The sequence below is a fragment of the Homalodisca vitripennis genome, chromosome 1 (assembly GCF_021130785.1).
Source record: "Homalodisca vitripennis isolate AUS2020 chromosome 1, UT_GWSS_2.1, whole genome shotgun sequence".
In the NCBI taxonomy this organism is placed as follows: domain Eukaryota; kingdom Metazoa; phylum Arthropoda; class Insecta; order Hemiptera; family Cicadellidae; genus Homalodisca; species Homalodisca vitripennis.
In genome coordinates this window covers 110,442,874-110,459,341 of record NC_060207.1, presented here as the reverse complement: position 1 = coordinate 110,459,341, position 16,468 = coordinate 110,442,874, and the positions used below count along the sequence as shown (strand labels likewise).

Genomic DNA, 16,468 nt, shown 5'->3' with positions numbered 1-16,468 from the left:
CCTCTCCCTTAAGGAAGGCAATATCGTACGATGCAAAATTTAATGACAATAGTATCTACCACGACACCAAAGATTGATATATATTGTTTTGTTTTAACATTTTTATTTATATTGTTTTTAAATTATAATGTTTATTTGTTACATTGCTTTAGTTATATTATTTTATTGTTAATTCTTTATAGTTTATTTATTGTTATAGGTCTTTTCTGCTTTACAGTGCATTTCTTGTTATTGGTCTTTCTACGCCATACTTTATAGAATTAATGAAATAGTTATTATTATTTATATGTTATTGCTATTTTTATTGTTAATTATTTATAGATCATTTTATTGTTAAAGGCCTTTTTTGCTTAAAAATCTATAAAATGATAAACCTGTTATTATATTAATGTTACTGTTATTTTTACTTTTATGAGTATTTTTCTTAGTGAATTTACTGCTATAGATCATTCTAGTGCATAGTTCCAGAATTGTAATTACTTAGCATGGCAAACAAGTTTTAGTAGTTTATTATTTATTGTCGCTTTCTGCTCACAATTTTTTTATATAATGATTAAGCTGAAAATAGTGTAATGTTTGAATTGTCTCTTTTTTTCTATTGGATGGAAAGTTAATGATGGTGGACGATAAAAATGTTAACTGTCAACTACTTTTCCCGCACGTGCCCTGTGAGGCGCATTGGGATCTGTGAGATTTATGTACTAAAAATGTTGACTTGAATAAAGAGTTTTGAACTAGAACTTGAAATTGAACAAATAGTTTTGTAATTACAAACAATTTATATGAAACATGGTTTCATCTAGTTTGTAGTTTTGTATAATGTGGTGTACATTGATATAATTTATAAAATTGTACATCCAGAGGTTACATTAAGAGGTTTTTAGACTTACAAAATCAGTAAAAACAATCTTTCCAATGCTCTATTGTGTACCATCTTACATTAACTGGTGGACAGAGTGGGTTGCCACCTAATCTCCTCTGACATTCTTTCTCTTATTATGTGGACAAAATCTTCCATAGAAAGAAAATTCTATAAAATAATTCAGTAACAACTTTAACACGATTTGGTCTGTGGGCCCACCCGCACGCTTAATCTAATTTGTTATAATACAAATTATAACAAATAATTATATGTGGAACACCCACTTTATGAAGTGGATGAGTTTTTTGGGATTAGTTATAAATTAGATAATTGTTGTTGATTTTGGGAAATTTTTTATCTGTATTGTAATTAGTTTTAATTAATTAATTGATTTGTTTTAATTGATATATTTATTTAATATATCACTTCTTTTAAAGATCTGGACGAACTGGAGGATTACTTTGCTTTTAAAACTGAAATGTACAATATTGTGTTTTTCAATGTGACAATGTATGTAATCTTTACCAGTAATAAATGAGTATCATTGAGTATCATAAACAAAACAATAAATCCATTATATAAATTATTATTTCTACTAACCATAAAAAAATAAAAATCTTAGGTTATCTCAAATTATTTATTATTATAGTGTTCTCTAGTTTATTATAATAAAATGATACCAAATATAGTGAGTTTTACAGTTTATAACAATTATAAACATAAAAAAACTTGTGTTTTTGATTACAAAAACCACGCTTCTTGTACTACTTTCATTTTTTGGGCTAGAACCTAATTTATTTACTCAAAGACTCATACAAAACTATACATTTTCTGAAACTAGACAAAATTTGTGACCTTTAGGCTATCTTGGAATTTTAAATTTTATACTAAACTACATTTTCCAGGCACACCCCTCTCCTTTTTACATGTAAAAAACAAACAAAATTTTCCCACTCAACGTAAAAAATTCAAATGAAAATATTTATCTTAGTTATACATATTATCATTGTATTATACGGTTCATTGTGAACAAAATACTACCAAAAACCATTAGCTTTGCAGTAAAAACAATTTTTTATAGGTTTTAGAAAGAAAGCTTGCAAAACTGGGAAAAAATGGCTTGGTATTTAATGAAAATACTAAGGGCAGTCGGAGGGGTTATTATATCTCTGATCCGAACACCACTGATAACTTAACACTTATATCTATAAAGGCATCTGGTACAGATTCTGGCAAGTCAACATTTAAAGAAAGATTAAAATATTTTACAAATATATATATAAATCTTAATATTTTCTCAGCCTACAAACATGTTGATATAAAGTATAATAGAGCTGGTTTGAAAGGCAGTTTAATAATGCTCTTGGTTATCATTCCAACTATAGTAAGAGACACATCATTGCAAGACTGGTCGTATGGGCAGTTAGTTACTGCACCCCACTTCCACCTCACCTTGCGGTGTTGACACACTGTCATATCAGCTAATTCTCAGAATGAAGCGACGCAATGTTTTGTTCTTCAGCATTCAATTATTCTGCAAGGCTTTATTTTATTTTTAAAATTATTTTTTGCTCACGTCCTGTGTCATAGTACAAACACAAGGATTCAGGAAGATACATGGGAAATAAAGATGAGCAGTAACAATCGCTTGATTGAAGAATTCTATTGATTATCCCATCACTAGTTATTCTTCTGTTACAGCTAGCAACATCACGCCACGACCGAGGCTGCATCGATATGTCTCGTACACAGTGGCCTGATTTACCAAAAGGTCCAGGCCTATGGGTTGTAGGCCTAGAGGCTGCACATTAAAGTAAAAAAAACCAAAATAAATAATAATTTCTATTTTCAAGCAAATGTAGAAATGCTATCTGACATGTAATATTATATTATTAGGAAATGTTCCTCAAAGAAAACAAGAAAAGTTAATATATAGTATTGTTTACATTGCTACACTAATAATGTTTTGTTTAGTAATATTTTGGTTTAATGAATAATAAATTGTTTGGTTTTTTTAAACAATAATGTAAAGTGCTTCAAATTTAATAAAAACATCTTTTATAAGAATTAATAATTTATGGTATTAAGAATAATTTTGATAGAAAAATGTTCACAAAACTCACAAACAAGTTTTGAAGGGGTGGGGCCATACATTTTTTTTGGACCTAGGGGTCAAAGAAAATCAAATCTGCCACTGATTCCCACACCTAACTACAGAACTGATTAGCAAACATAAGTGTTTAGTAGTATCTAGTGGTATACTTTATTTTTCACACTAGTGGTAGCTTTTGTTTTAAAATGTATTAACAGATTTTCTGGAAAAGGAGACATCACCACAGAATGACTTTAGTTTTTTTAACCCTTTGGACCCCAAGCGGTCGATTTTTGGACGTCTGATAAGTATGCTCAAAAGACCAAACGGTCGATTTCTGGACGTTCGTAAATCATGCTAATAGGACCAGGCGGTCGATTTCTGGACGCCGGAATTTCGGTATTTTTAATAAGTAATATAATAATGTTATAATTTAAAATATAATTTTATTATATACTTTAAACCATATACACTTTGTTAAAAGTATAAGGATATTAAAAATATTGTTTTGAATGAAATACAAAATATTACACAGCAGCAATACAATAGCTCTGTCAGCTGATGATTGCGTACTGCGTAGTGGCTCACCTCACTGCGGCGGCCGGACGCCAGCTGTCTAGATATTTACGCTCTGTCCGTTTGTTGTTCTGTGTTTTCGAGGTAGTAATGTTTGCTTTCGTACCAATACTTTTTGAGTGAATTGTGATGATAATGGCATATGAGAACAAGTGAACTTGATAGGGAAATAGATAGGGAGCTAGATTCGTCTGATTCTTAAATTCCATTTGATGACGACTCGGACGCAGATCCCACCTATAACCCTATTTCACAACCTTCAACATCTGGTCAAAACTACAAACAATCAAGAAAAAAAATCTAGATTTGCAGTTGGTGCAAAGAGGGCTGCCATTCTCTTTGCTTTGGCAAACATGTGTGTAAATAGTGCTCCGAGTGAAAATTGTTTGTACATAGTGTATATACTTATTTTACTTTATGCCATTGTAAATAGTACATTTTATTTACTTATGCCCATTTTGATTTCACTATATTGTAAAATAAACTAAGAATTTGTACAACTCCAATTATTTTTAGATTTACGATGCTGTACTGATATTTCCGAATAACAACTTTTTTATTGCTTTTGTAGCAACATAATAAATTTCATATAATTTTATTATTTGTATTCCAAATAAGTTAAAAAAAACAATATTCTCTGTCAAATAAACCGGTTTCCCATGGTTAAAAACTCTTTAGTTTTTTCAGTAAAACACAATAAATTAAAAAATAATTAAATAATTTTGTTATTTTATTTTAATTTTTTTATAAATGAAAAAAATGAGGGTCACAAGACAATTTGGAGTAATATCTACTTAGCCTGATTTAAAATGTACATTTTGACACCAAATACATAATCATAGGCCAACATATACATATTTTATGATTTTTATCTTGAACCACTTCAAAACAGCATGACTGACAACTGAGCAGTTTTGGAGCTAGTCCACACAGCAGGTATTACAGTATTGGGCAACATCCATTGTAGGATCCGGGCCTTAAAGGGTCAAATCAATTTGTGTTTTAAAAAATGATATACTTTTTTTGCTAAATTCATAAATTATTTCCATATGGGGTGGATAAAATAATTTGGACACTAACTGCGTATCGGATGTCAACAATAACGAGGACAATGTCTGACAGCTCCAGTACTCGCCATAATTGTCTCCATGTCTCCAGGTTCAGCTCAAAGTAGCTCATGTGCTTCATATCGAATCTTCTCTCCAGTTCCACCACATACTCCTAAAAATGTATGGCCAAATTAGGTGTTTCATACATGCTAAATCTAAGGTGTACAACACATTATACAGGCTTTTATAAAAATAATAATTCATATTCATTTTTTCAGTATAGGACATAAGGACTTTTCGAAAGCATCCAATATTTGACGTTTACTCCTTACCTATGGCAGCTACTGTAATCAGATTCCGCATGCACTATCTCTGTACTATTCTGCTTGTAACGAGAACAGCTCAGTCAATTTTCAGTTCTTGTGTTCCTCAAAACCTTCATAACATTTTTTTTCTTTCATAAATGATATAACACAAAAGTCAACGAATGTGGGGAGGCGACTCAAATGATCCAGTAAGCCTTTCAGGGGGATACCATACCCCCAACAACTATGTATTGTGGCCAACCATATTAAAATGGACATGATTCAGTTGAAAGTGGTTAGTATTCTGGTCAGCGTTCACCAATGTGAGGCTCCAAAAATAACAAATTCATGCTGTTAGCAATCAAAATGGACAATTAGAAGAATCTTACATTTTAAAATGTAGTACTGTAAAATTTATAAAATCACAGATTAATTTACCCTCTGGTTTTGACAATCTCAACCTGTACATGAAAATAGTTCTCCACAGCGAGGTCTAAGTGTTTAAAGAATGAATTGTGTAAGCAATATTTCGACTTGGTGTGAATCGGAAAACAGATGTTCGCATTATCAAACTCTGATCAGTCATTAATGTTTGACACATCCTCACATTGACGTGATGGGAGATCAAGTAGGCTACCTACTGACTCCAGGTGAGCCAACATGTTGATGTGTTCCTGTTCTCCCCACGTGTCAAGTAGTAACTAATACTACAACAAATCTAACCCAATACTACAACCCCGCAAAATGAGAGTGCACTGTTCCCCAAGAGGATGACCCTCTAAGTTGCTGTTGAAGAGCTACTGGTTGGTACTATGCAAATTTGTAATAAATATATCTTTGAAATCTTTAGTTGGTGAACTTGTTCAGACTATCTGAAACTTACTTGCAGGATTATTCCCTTTGCCAGGTTGAGAGAGACCATTCTATGATGAAATATTTAATCGTTACAGTAATTCTCTTCTGGATAGATTTGGGTGACAAATAGGTTGCATGTAACCAGTACTAGCACACCCTCAGAAGAACATCCAGCTGGACAGGTAGAATCAATAGGAAATACAAATTTCCTCTTGGACAGATTTGGCCTTGTTTCTTTGTCACCTGTTACAATTATTGTAGAGGAAATTAAGGTGGTGTAGTTTTAATAATAACTGAGATATTGAATGACTGAATACAAATATAACCATACTGCAAAGTTTGAATATACATCTAATGTATAGCTCCCAGATGGAAAACTGAAAAAGAATATACATGGTAAAAAAACATAATTTTTTAACTTACTCAAATACCTAGTGTTTTTATACTTAAAAAGTATGTCCCTCTATATTTATGTAATTTTATGACATTAGGACTATCCGAATTTTAATCAACAATTCTTTTGAGTTTTAGAAAATGTATATTTTTTAAGAGTATAAAATTATCAAACAATTTTACTACACAATATTGTCATATAAAACTACAAATAATGAAATATAATATCAAAACAATTGAAGAGAATTCAAACATTCACAAATCCAAAAGTAGAATTACCACCAAACAAGAATAATATTGTATGAGGAGTACTCAAAGCCGAATCTGGATAGTAGATAATCCTAGAAAAAAGGATAAAGCACACATAATCTGCAAAGTCCCTGCCATTCTGTTTTAGTCGAAATAGCTATTTCGGATTTGCCATTTGGTTTACACGAGATGGCAGATTCACGATTAGCACATAGCCTGCCATGCTTCTTCAGTTTTCATGTGAACGCTCACAAGGGTGATCTGTTACCGGTTGTTTTTCAGCCTGGTGGTCATTCGGCAATCTTCAGTCTTCATGGAACCAAAGGGACCACATATAGCAATAGCAACTAGAGTTTATTCCTCATTGAAGTTTGCACTTCCTTCTTTATTTTGTTTTACTTTTGTTATGAGATGGAAGAAGAACTAGTGATTTTGGTCCAGGGCTATCCAGCACTCTATGATATGTCCCACAAAGACTATGATAATCACCTGGTGAAGGAAAATATGTGGAAAGAAATAGCAGCAACACTGAACAAAACACAAAACAGGTAACATTAAAATACAGTACATGAAGTAGTTTTAGTATTTAAGGTAATAGTTTTAATTCAATATTAATCACAAAATGAAATATTTCTCAAGCATTTTACTTATTTACAAAAAATAATTTAAGTAATAGGTTACTTTTTTTATAATAGGTTATTATAGGTTGCTCTATTATTGGTTGACATTTTTCCCCAGCTGAAGAGTGCAAGTCTAAGTGGCCGTTGTTGCGTTCTTATTTCGTGAAGGCTACAGATGTAAAACTACTTCTGACCAAGCAGCAAAGAAGGTGAAAAAAATGGTGTTTAAAGGATCATATGGAGATTTTTACTTCATTTCTTAAGGATTGCCAAACTCAGTCTAATGTAACGGAGGCAGATTCTGATAAACTCCTTGAGGTTGACACAGAAAACGCGAACGCATCGATAAGTACTTCATCAACAAGATATACATGATAGCAGTTAAAGGCAGCGACCAGCTCTCAACCTGAGCAAGCCCTAGAGAAAACATTGCGGTCCTTGATATCATCACAAACCTCCAGTGAAACTTCGTCTGAAGAAAGGTATTTATGGTTTTCTTCGACAACATTACAGAATCAATCAAATAAAGCGGGTCATCCTTCAACCTTTGAAAAAAAAAAAACGCCCACCTTGTCCATGTCCATTTTAACAACTGAATCCTTCAGAGGCACGTAAACTGTGGCACAGCAGCGACCAGTCATGTGTTGTCAAAAATGCACGGCAGGGACATGGCACAGCAGGCTATGTATAAATACACCTTAAAAGTACTGTTCTGCTGAAGCAATAGTTTACCGTAAAATATCTTTGTTCTCTGGAATCTAATTCCTCTCGGCTCATGTTAAAATTCCATGGAGGCCGTTTTGGAAAATCCAGGCCAGGGTCAAAGTAATCATCCAGATTGATCTCCAGTGCAGTTTCTGGTGCTGGAACCAATTCTTTTCGAGCTAGTTCTTTTCTTTTCTTCAATTCAGCTTCTGTTTCTCTATAGAACTGTAGTGCATACCTGAACTTAACAAAACAATCTGTATTAGTCTTATATTTTAAAGTCCTTACAATAAAACTTTACAATTTAATGACGATTCTTGCAGGAGCTTATCATGCTGCGGATACCACAGTAATACTAAGCACCAACAAAGTATATATCAGCATTAGAGGCATTATTGGCTGTTGCTTTCGGAGTGACAGGGTATTCTGGATAGGTAGGGGCCACCTCCTGCATAAACCAGCAATTGTTTTTTTGGAATAAAGAGATTCTGGATGGTTTCCTTGAACAAGGCTCAACAATTCATGCAGAAAGGAATTGTGAAATACTGCAGATTTCAGGTGGCAAATTTCTTCAAAGTTCGTATAGAAAAACTTGCCATGCTATGATAAGTGCCTCAATTAAAATGAAGATCATGTTGAAATAACTCCTGGCATTATTATAGATACCTAGCAGCCTAAATAATACTGTAAAATGATATCAGTGTTGTCATCAATAGGTATATCTGCACTACTGCTCTTTTTCATAGATTATAACTTAAACAGCGAATGTGGTCACATTGGTTGAACAGTAGTACCTCATGGTTATGTTGTATTTCTAGTTTCTTTATTGCTTAGCTTAATAATTTCTTTACTCCATTTCATTATAACCACTGTTCTGAAAAACAACTACAACATGTTGCAAATGTACATTGGCCTGTTATACTGCCAGTCATCTTGATTTTAGCCCCAAAAGAAAAATATTAAACATCAAACAATTTTATTCTATAAATGTTAATCAGAGAATTTTTATCTGATATTTTAAAACTAATACAAGTAGATAAAAGTGTTCCAAGTTTAACATAGTTCTTATGGAGTAAATCTCGAAGTTGTTTCACTACAGCTGGCTCTCTAAGTTATTCTAGACCTAGGCCTATGTTATGAATGTCTGGACTTCTTAAACTTTTATCTCAATATTTGCAAGTCTTTCTATGATAAAGAATTTTTTTCTGGTTTTTTGAGGTTAGATGGGTTGGACTTATTTGATTCCATTTCCTAATCTTTAAATTGAATTATTAAGTCTCAATTGTAATGTCTGTTAATTTTAATAACTTACTAGTGTTGTAACACATATTAAAAATTAGGGTACTTTGGGATTATACCGACCACACCCAGACATGAATCGTTATTTGACATTTTGCTTCTACTGATTACTAGATTAGCGTAGAACAATATTTCGTCAATATAAAACAGGAATTGTCTTATCGCAAACCCCTCCCCATCCTCAGACAGAGGTCAAAGTCGAGCGGTCTAGTAGATAACGTGATTGCAGAGTCTCGCCGCCCGTTCAGCTGGTTCGTCGCTTTGTTGTACTTCCGTGTTTTTGCCTCTATATTTCTCTAAACACACAAAAATTCAACAAAAACAAACATTACTAAACTCTTTATTGAAAAAAAACACTTAAAACTTGTTTTTATTCTTGATCACACTCCGCCACCCAAAATGCGAGTGCCTCCGGCCATCAGCGCGGGCTTCGGCAGCACCTTCGGTAGATGTCGACGAAAGAAAAACATCCCTCGAGATAGTACCTATCAGTAAAATATCAAATTCTAGAGGGGCTGATCAGAAATATAAATTGAATTGTAATGGAAAGGCAATTATGTACCATGCAAATCATGTGATGCCGCGCGGCCGTAATCGGGATTCTCTAGAAAGATAAGATAACAGCGACAACGATACCGATCACAATACCTGGAAACACTTGTAAGTTTGTAATTTTATAATTAAACAGTTGTTTTTTCGTTCTATCATGTTTGTTTCTGTAAATTTATATTTTTGTGTTCTTCATACTGGTGTGGTCGGTATAATCCCAAAGTACCAAAATTAGTTTGCATAAATTTCTAAAGATTTTAAAACTTACTTCAAGACGTGATTTACAATAAAAATTCTAAAATACCTGGGCATTTATGAACATTGGGTATTTAACCTAATTGATAAATACCCGGGTATTTTACATCCCTAGCAAAGATGGAGATAGTGGCACATTGATCAATTCGAAAATTATCAAGTGTTTCAATTGAAATGCTGAAAACCGTGACAGTTAGGATGAAGGAAATGATGATCAGGCAGCAGTCCGAAGTCATGCAGAAAACTATATCTCTGTTGGATGGTCTATTTCAAGTGGCAGAAGCAACATTGACCGAGGTCCTCACATTGAAAACGATGTGTGAACATGTGGCAATTACAATATAACAACAATAAGCAATAGCTGATAGCAAACAAAATATAGAAGTGCTTCTTCCTCAAAAGCTAGACATTACTGTACAGTTTATACATATTTTTTAAGTGTAAACATTGCTATGTTTAATAAAAGAAATTACTATACAGTAAATTCAGAATTAACTTAAATGTAAAATAGACAAGTATGGATTCAGTATAAAAATGAAGTTCACCGATAGGGCACAAAATGAAGGCCTTAAAATGATACCCAACTTAATTTAATTAAGTGAATATTGCAACTAAAGAATGTACAGTATTTACAATTTACATATGTATATAAAAATGTACAATTCTTAACATTACTACTTTTTAAAACTAAAACTACAGTATGTATATTTACAGTACTTTATGTCTGTGACTTAACTTTCTTTAACATTTTACAATTATATGTCTTGTCTTGTTCCTCAATATATTAAATGTATGTAATGTGCCTTAGTGTTGTGTCATAGTTCACTTGCCTTTGAACTTCCTCTTCTTTCACTTCGTTTTTTTCCAAAATGAGACAATTTTTTATTGACAGCCCATTCCAAACAGCTACGCTATATAAATAACCACAACTCTGCTGGTTGTGTCGTTACTAGCAACAGCTGGTAATGATGTCTTTAGTCTAAATAAAGAAAGCTGGCAATGATTAATTATGAACAGCTACAGGTCAAATTTTGTATTCAATATTTAAAATCGATAATCATCATCTGACTGTGTTGGTGGCCGCTTATTATACTGTACCCGAGGGGGAATTTGCCATAAGACAATTCCTGATATTTATCGACTGAATACTGCTCTAGACTAACCTAGGAAGCAGATCAACCAAAATCTTATAGTACAGTCAGAATGTGGCCGGTATAAAACCAAAGTAGCCTAGCTGATAAAATGAGTTTCTACAGTACTTAACAAACACATATTTTAAGTTATGACTTTGTCATTCAATTTGTCCTAAAATCTCACTACAGTATATTTTAAGACAAATAAATAATTACCTATTGGTATCAGTTGGCAAGAATTGTATATATTACCTGTTTGGCTTGCCAGCACCTCCTCGAACCTTTGGTTGTTCATTTATTTTTTGTACCATGGATTGTTTTCCATCCTCATCCTCATCTTCAGGGTTTCTAACAAAGGCTACTGGACGTCTTCGACCTGAAAATAATAAGTAGGGGTCTTAATTTTGTTTGGCAATGGAAGGGTGAGGTATGACAAGCAGCCACCACAATGATGGAATCATTGATATTTATGATAATCTAAACTACCCAATGAACAAACAGAATTAGTTAAATAAGTATTCCATATTATGGTATACTTCAGGTATTTGGTTATATAAAAATAAACAATGAGTTATAAACAATAGGTGTAAAAACAATTTAAACATGCTTTTACTACCCTAAGTAACCATACTAATTATTTTTAACTGTTTAGAAATTAACATCCCAACAGATCACGCTATTGCATGCTAAGATCAAGATTAAAAAGACAACTGAAAAGTGTTGTTTCTCTAATAAATGAATAAAACAGCAACTTAATTTCTAACCTCACCCGTTTCATCAAATGCTCCTTTCTTATGTTTCTTTTCCAGCAACTGTTGTTTCTTTTTCTTTCCACTGAATGCAACTTTTCTAGGCATTATGTTATACTATTCCAGGTATAACGAAAATAAACAGTCAAAAGGTAACTAAATAAGAACATGCAATTACAAAACAGCAATTCAAACTGTTTTCCGTTTATGTTTCTAGTTTCTACTATCTACTTCTACTATTGTGCAATCTGCAGTCTGCTAGTGCTAATTAAACTCCCGGTTCTCCCCAGACAGATCAAGCACGTGTACTGTCAGCTGCGAAGTGGAGGGAGACAGAGAGTGGATACTACATTATTAATGTTCGTGCTTCAATTTGTAATAAATTGCTAAATAACCGCAATGACTAGCCTATTTCTAAAAAAGTGTATGGGTTTAGCTTATCACTAGTATTGCCAACACTGTGTGTGTGTGTGTGTGTGTGCGTCACATATATTACATTTTATTTTCTAATGATTATGTTTTATTAAAAATTACTTGTTTTGTTTAGGTGTTTGACATAAAAAATACATGGTGTGTTGTTAACTATGTCTTTACTATGCGTAGGGTTGCCTCATCACGGATATCCTGGAGTTTACCGGATTTTGGAGGTAAAAATCTAGTTCCGGAGAACTTCCAAAAACAAATAATAAAAAATCTTATTTGAACTCTTCTATCAAAATGCGTAATTTAAAGGGTATTTTGTGTTGAAATTGTATATGATAACGGAAACAAACTACCGTTTGTTTGTTACAGACTACCTTTTAGTACAAAGGTAGTCTGGGGCTACTTGAGCCAGGGGTTTAATTTGAGCCATTATGTTAGGGAAATTTCGATTGCTTATGTTGTCAGCACTGTTTGTTAATAGTGGTGGTAAAATACACTGGTTTGTTCTATTTTATCTACAGATTATTACCATACCATCTGTTGAAGATTAAGATTTTGAGGTACCTAAGTGCTTTTCTTTTATTTTAATTAGGTTAATTTTAGAGAAGATTTTTTTACCACTTCTAACTTTAACTCTCTGATTTACACTTTGGGCTCTACACTTGGGGAGTCGGGAGGTCAAATGGGTCAAAAATTACTTTTTTTGTGTTTTACTGAATATTATTCTGCTTTTCATAGCGGTTAATTCAAGACCAATTTCATGAAAATCGGTCAAGTAGTTCTTGAATAATTTTTTTTTCTAAAGGCTGTACTTCAAATTTTTGGCCCTATAGATCATGAGACGTGGTGCAAGTTTCAGAAATCAGTCCATAATAAGGAAGTATACCAACACAAAGAGCACTTTCACCTTCCAGCTGTGGTTATGGAGGGAATTAAGCCCATTTTCAGGGACCTTAGCGATAATGAACTGTTGAAGAGCTGTTTGCATGGCGGTACACAGAACCAAAGTGAATCGCTCAATAACATGATTTGGGCTCGTATTCCCAAGCGAACTTTTGTCATGCTATCAACTCTAGAATTAGGGGTATATGATGCTATTGCTGTCTTCAACAAAGGCAATATAGTCAGATGCGAAGTGTTTGCTAAATTAGGGATTGTACCTGGGGTAAACTGTGTGTATGTGCTTCAAGACATGGACATGCTACGCATAAAAAAGGCGAATAAAGCCGTCGATGAAATAGAAAAAAAAGTGTCCAAGACAGACTACACTGGCAAAAAAGAGGCTAGAAGACGACTATGAAGCAGAAGAAGCATACAATCCCTCATATGGTGCAGTAATGCATTTATAAAGTAAGTTTAGTTGCTAAGCTAATGGATGTTCCAATTAAATGGCTTTTTCTGAAAATGAATTTTTTTGGTAAATAAGGAACATTATCTCCAAAACTATAAATGATAGATCAATATTTTTTTTATCTTGGAGAGAACATTAATCTTCACATTTTAACACATGGTTAAAAAAATTTCAATCAGAAAATATTTTATTGCGACTGATTTATAAAAGTTACTGGTAATTTTTAGAGTATTTTTTTAAAAATTTCCAAAAATCCAAAAAAATATTTTTTTACAAAAATCTTGTGTTAAAATATGTATATTGTTGTGCTTTATCAAGAAAAAAGTTGTAAGTGCTATCATTTATAGTTTTTTGGTAAATGTTCCTTAAAATTTGAGAAATTTAGCATGGGCTTAAATGGAGCTCCCGACTCCCCTTAACATGTTGTCTACGTTTTGTATAACCTTAATTATGTTTGTTCCACTAAATTCCCTCCAAATTACTTTTTTCCATTCACAGTGTTTTTTATTTAAATTTTATTAACATATGGTCACTGTTGGGGCAACATGAGCCACTAAAACTAAATGGCTCAAGTTACCCCGTGATAAAAAAAGAGTACTACGGTATATAAAGTGAAAACCTTTTCAATTACAGAAATTTTTTATTTTCAGGTCCAAAAATGGTCCTAAAATACCATAGACCATCTGGTAGTCGGAGCTACAAGGACTACTCTGAGGAATCCTTGAAGAAGGCTGTAGTCGCAGTGAAAAGTGGTATTTTCCGTCGAAAAGCTGCAGTGGAGTTTGGAATACCACGAGCTACACTCAATAGAGCGGTTGAAGATAAACCTCTGAATAAGGTAGGTTGGCCATGCGTTCTGTCTGAAGAGGAACAAGTAAGACTTGCTGAATGTGTGAGCCTGGCTGGTGATTGGGGATTTCCACTGAATATGCTAGATATCAGACTGATTGTTAAAGGATTTTTAGATCGTAGTGGAAGAAATAAAAAAAGGTTCAAGAACAACATGCCTGGTGTGGAATTTGCCATGGCTTTTGTACAGAGATATAAAAGCAAACTTTCGAATAAGCTATGTCAGAACGTAGAGAGAAGCAGAGCGGCTGTAAGCGAAGAAATTATAAACAGTTACTTCGATGAACTCCAAGGCACACTTGACGGTGTTGATCCTGCAATGATAATTAATTATGATGAGACCAATATGACAGACGACCCCGGGCGGAAGAAAGTTGTAGTTCGTCGAGGATTCCGCCATCCAGAACGAATCATTGATTTTTCTAAATCGAGCACTTCAGTGATGTTCTCAGGAAGTGCTGATGGGATTCATCTCCCTCCCTACATAACGTACAAAGCAGAGAATCTATATGATACCTGGACAGTAAGTGGTCCTAAGGGTGCTTTCTACAATCGATCCAAAAGTGGGTGGTTCACTCTAGAGATCTTTGAGGACAGGTTTCGGAAAGTCGCTCTGCCTTATTTTAAAAAGTTTGACAAAGATGCCACAAAAGTAATGATTGGCGACAATCTGGCAAGTCACATATCACCATGGATAATAGAAGAGTGCAAGAGTCATAACATTAAGTTTTTGCTGTTGCCTCCAAACAGCACATATTATACTCAGCCCCTAGATGTGGCATTTTTTCGTCCTCTAAAAATTAAATGGAGGCAAACTTTTAATGACTGGAAACTCAAAAACCGTGGATGTGTACCAAAGGACAGATTTCCCCGTCTTTTAAGACAATGTTTAGAGGCTCTAAGTGAAGAAAATGTGAAAAACAATTTAGTGAGTGGTTTTAAAGCAACTGGGATAGTGCCCTTAGATCGCCAACAAGTATTGAAGAGGCTTCCCAAGGTTACCAAAAATGATGATACTAACAGCGAGAAGGATCTGAATTCTAGTAATGCTGAAAGTGATTGGGTTGAGACTTTCAAAAGTTATCTTGGTGACAGTAGAAAGAAAGAGACTCAGCCAACAAGAAAGATGAAGAAAAAGAAATTAAATGTTCCAGCAGGAAGAGGAGTGGAAGGTCTTGGGGAGATAGAAGCAGAAGATAGTACTAATGATCACTGTAATAATCCTCAACCCTGCACTTCCTCTGCATGAGGCAGAAAAAGGAAAATTGTTTATTCAAGTGACGAAGATAATAACGAGAATGCCAAATTTTCAGTGCGTGACTCAGACTCGGAACTGATTATTTAAGTGATTTTACTGATATTGATGACCTCTTACTCTCTGAAAAATAAGACACACCTGAGCCAGAGCCATCGCATCGTCCTGTAGCCATTGATGAGCTCCAACCTGGCACTCATGTGGTTGTTGACGTTGCTTGTGTTTAATAAAGACACCAAAAAAGAAGCAGTGAAACAGTTTTATGCAGAGGTGGTTGATTCCAACCTTGATGAAAACGAAGTAAGGGTCAAGTTTTTCCGCAAAAGCATTAAGTCGACTGTTAATGAATACATTTTTCCTATTGTTGGCGATGAGATGGATATTCTTTTAACAGACATTAAAACCACTGTTGTAGCTGTGAAAGTTACCAGGGGGCGCTACACATTTCCGTTTAACATAAAGAATTACTAAGTCTCCATTATTTATTGAAAGAGTAAGGTTTTAATTTAGTCTTCATTATGATTAATTCATCTCTGAATGAAATAGGAAGGAATAAAGTGTAAATATTGTTACGCTTTCATAAAAATACACATTGTAGGTATTCAACATTTATGTGGTTTTTCTTACCCCATAACATTGTAATTTGAGCCTCAGTGAACATTTACACTATCGGCTTAAGTTTCCCCATATCAGGGTCTAACTTGAGCCACCCTTTTTTTGACATTCATAACATATATATGTAATTTTATTGTGATTATTTAAATGAAGTTATAAAGGAGGAGTACAGACCAAAACTTTAGAGCAGTCAATCATTTTATAAATTAACCGGTTCTTGAGATACAAGTGTTTGAATATGAAAAGTGGCTCAAGTAGCCCCAGTTTACGGTATGTTTTCAGCT

The 16,468-nt window shown here is 33.7% G+C and overlaps 2 protein-coding genes across 3 annotated transcripts in view; one reads left to right on the top strand and one right to left on the bottom strand.

Moving 5' to 3' along the window:
• Positions 1-12,019, bottom strand: part of LOC124369083 (guanine nucleotide-binding protein-like 1) — a 33,325-nt gene extending 21,306 nt beyond the window's left edge. The window contains exons 1-4 of one of the 2 annotated variants that reach the window (XM_046826806.1): positions 11,712-12,019; positions 11,195-11,318; positions 7,734-7,944; positions 4,611-4,751 (exon numbers count right to left, since the gene is read on the bottom strand). In XM_046826806.1, coding sequence (XP_046682762.1) covers positions 4,611-4,751; positions 7,734-7,944; positions 11,195-11,318; positions 11,712-11,799 — 564 coding nt within the window. In that variant the 5' untranslated portion in view covers positions 11,800-12,019. Of the gene's footprint in view, positions 1-4,610; positions 4,752-7,733; positions 7,950-11,194; positions 11,319-11,711 lie in introns of those variants that run through there. The other variant, XM_046826815.1, reaches the window with a different exon arrangement.
• Positions 12,020-14,123: 2,104 nt separating this feature from the next.
• LOC124375207 (MFS-type transporter clz9-like) lies at positions 14,124-15,563 on the top strand. The gene has a single exon (XM_046833320.1). It carries the CDS (start codon positions 14,124-14,126, stop codon positions 15,561-15,563), a length of 1,440 nt encoding a protein of 479 aa, XP_046689276.1.
• The last annotated feature ends 905 nt before the right edge of the window (positions 15,564-16,468 follow it).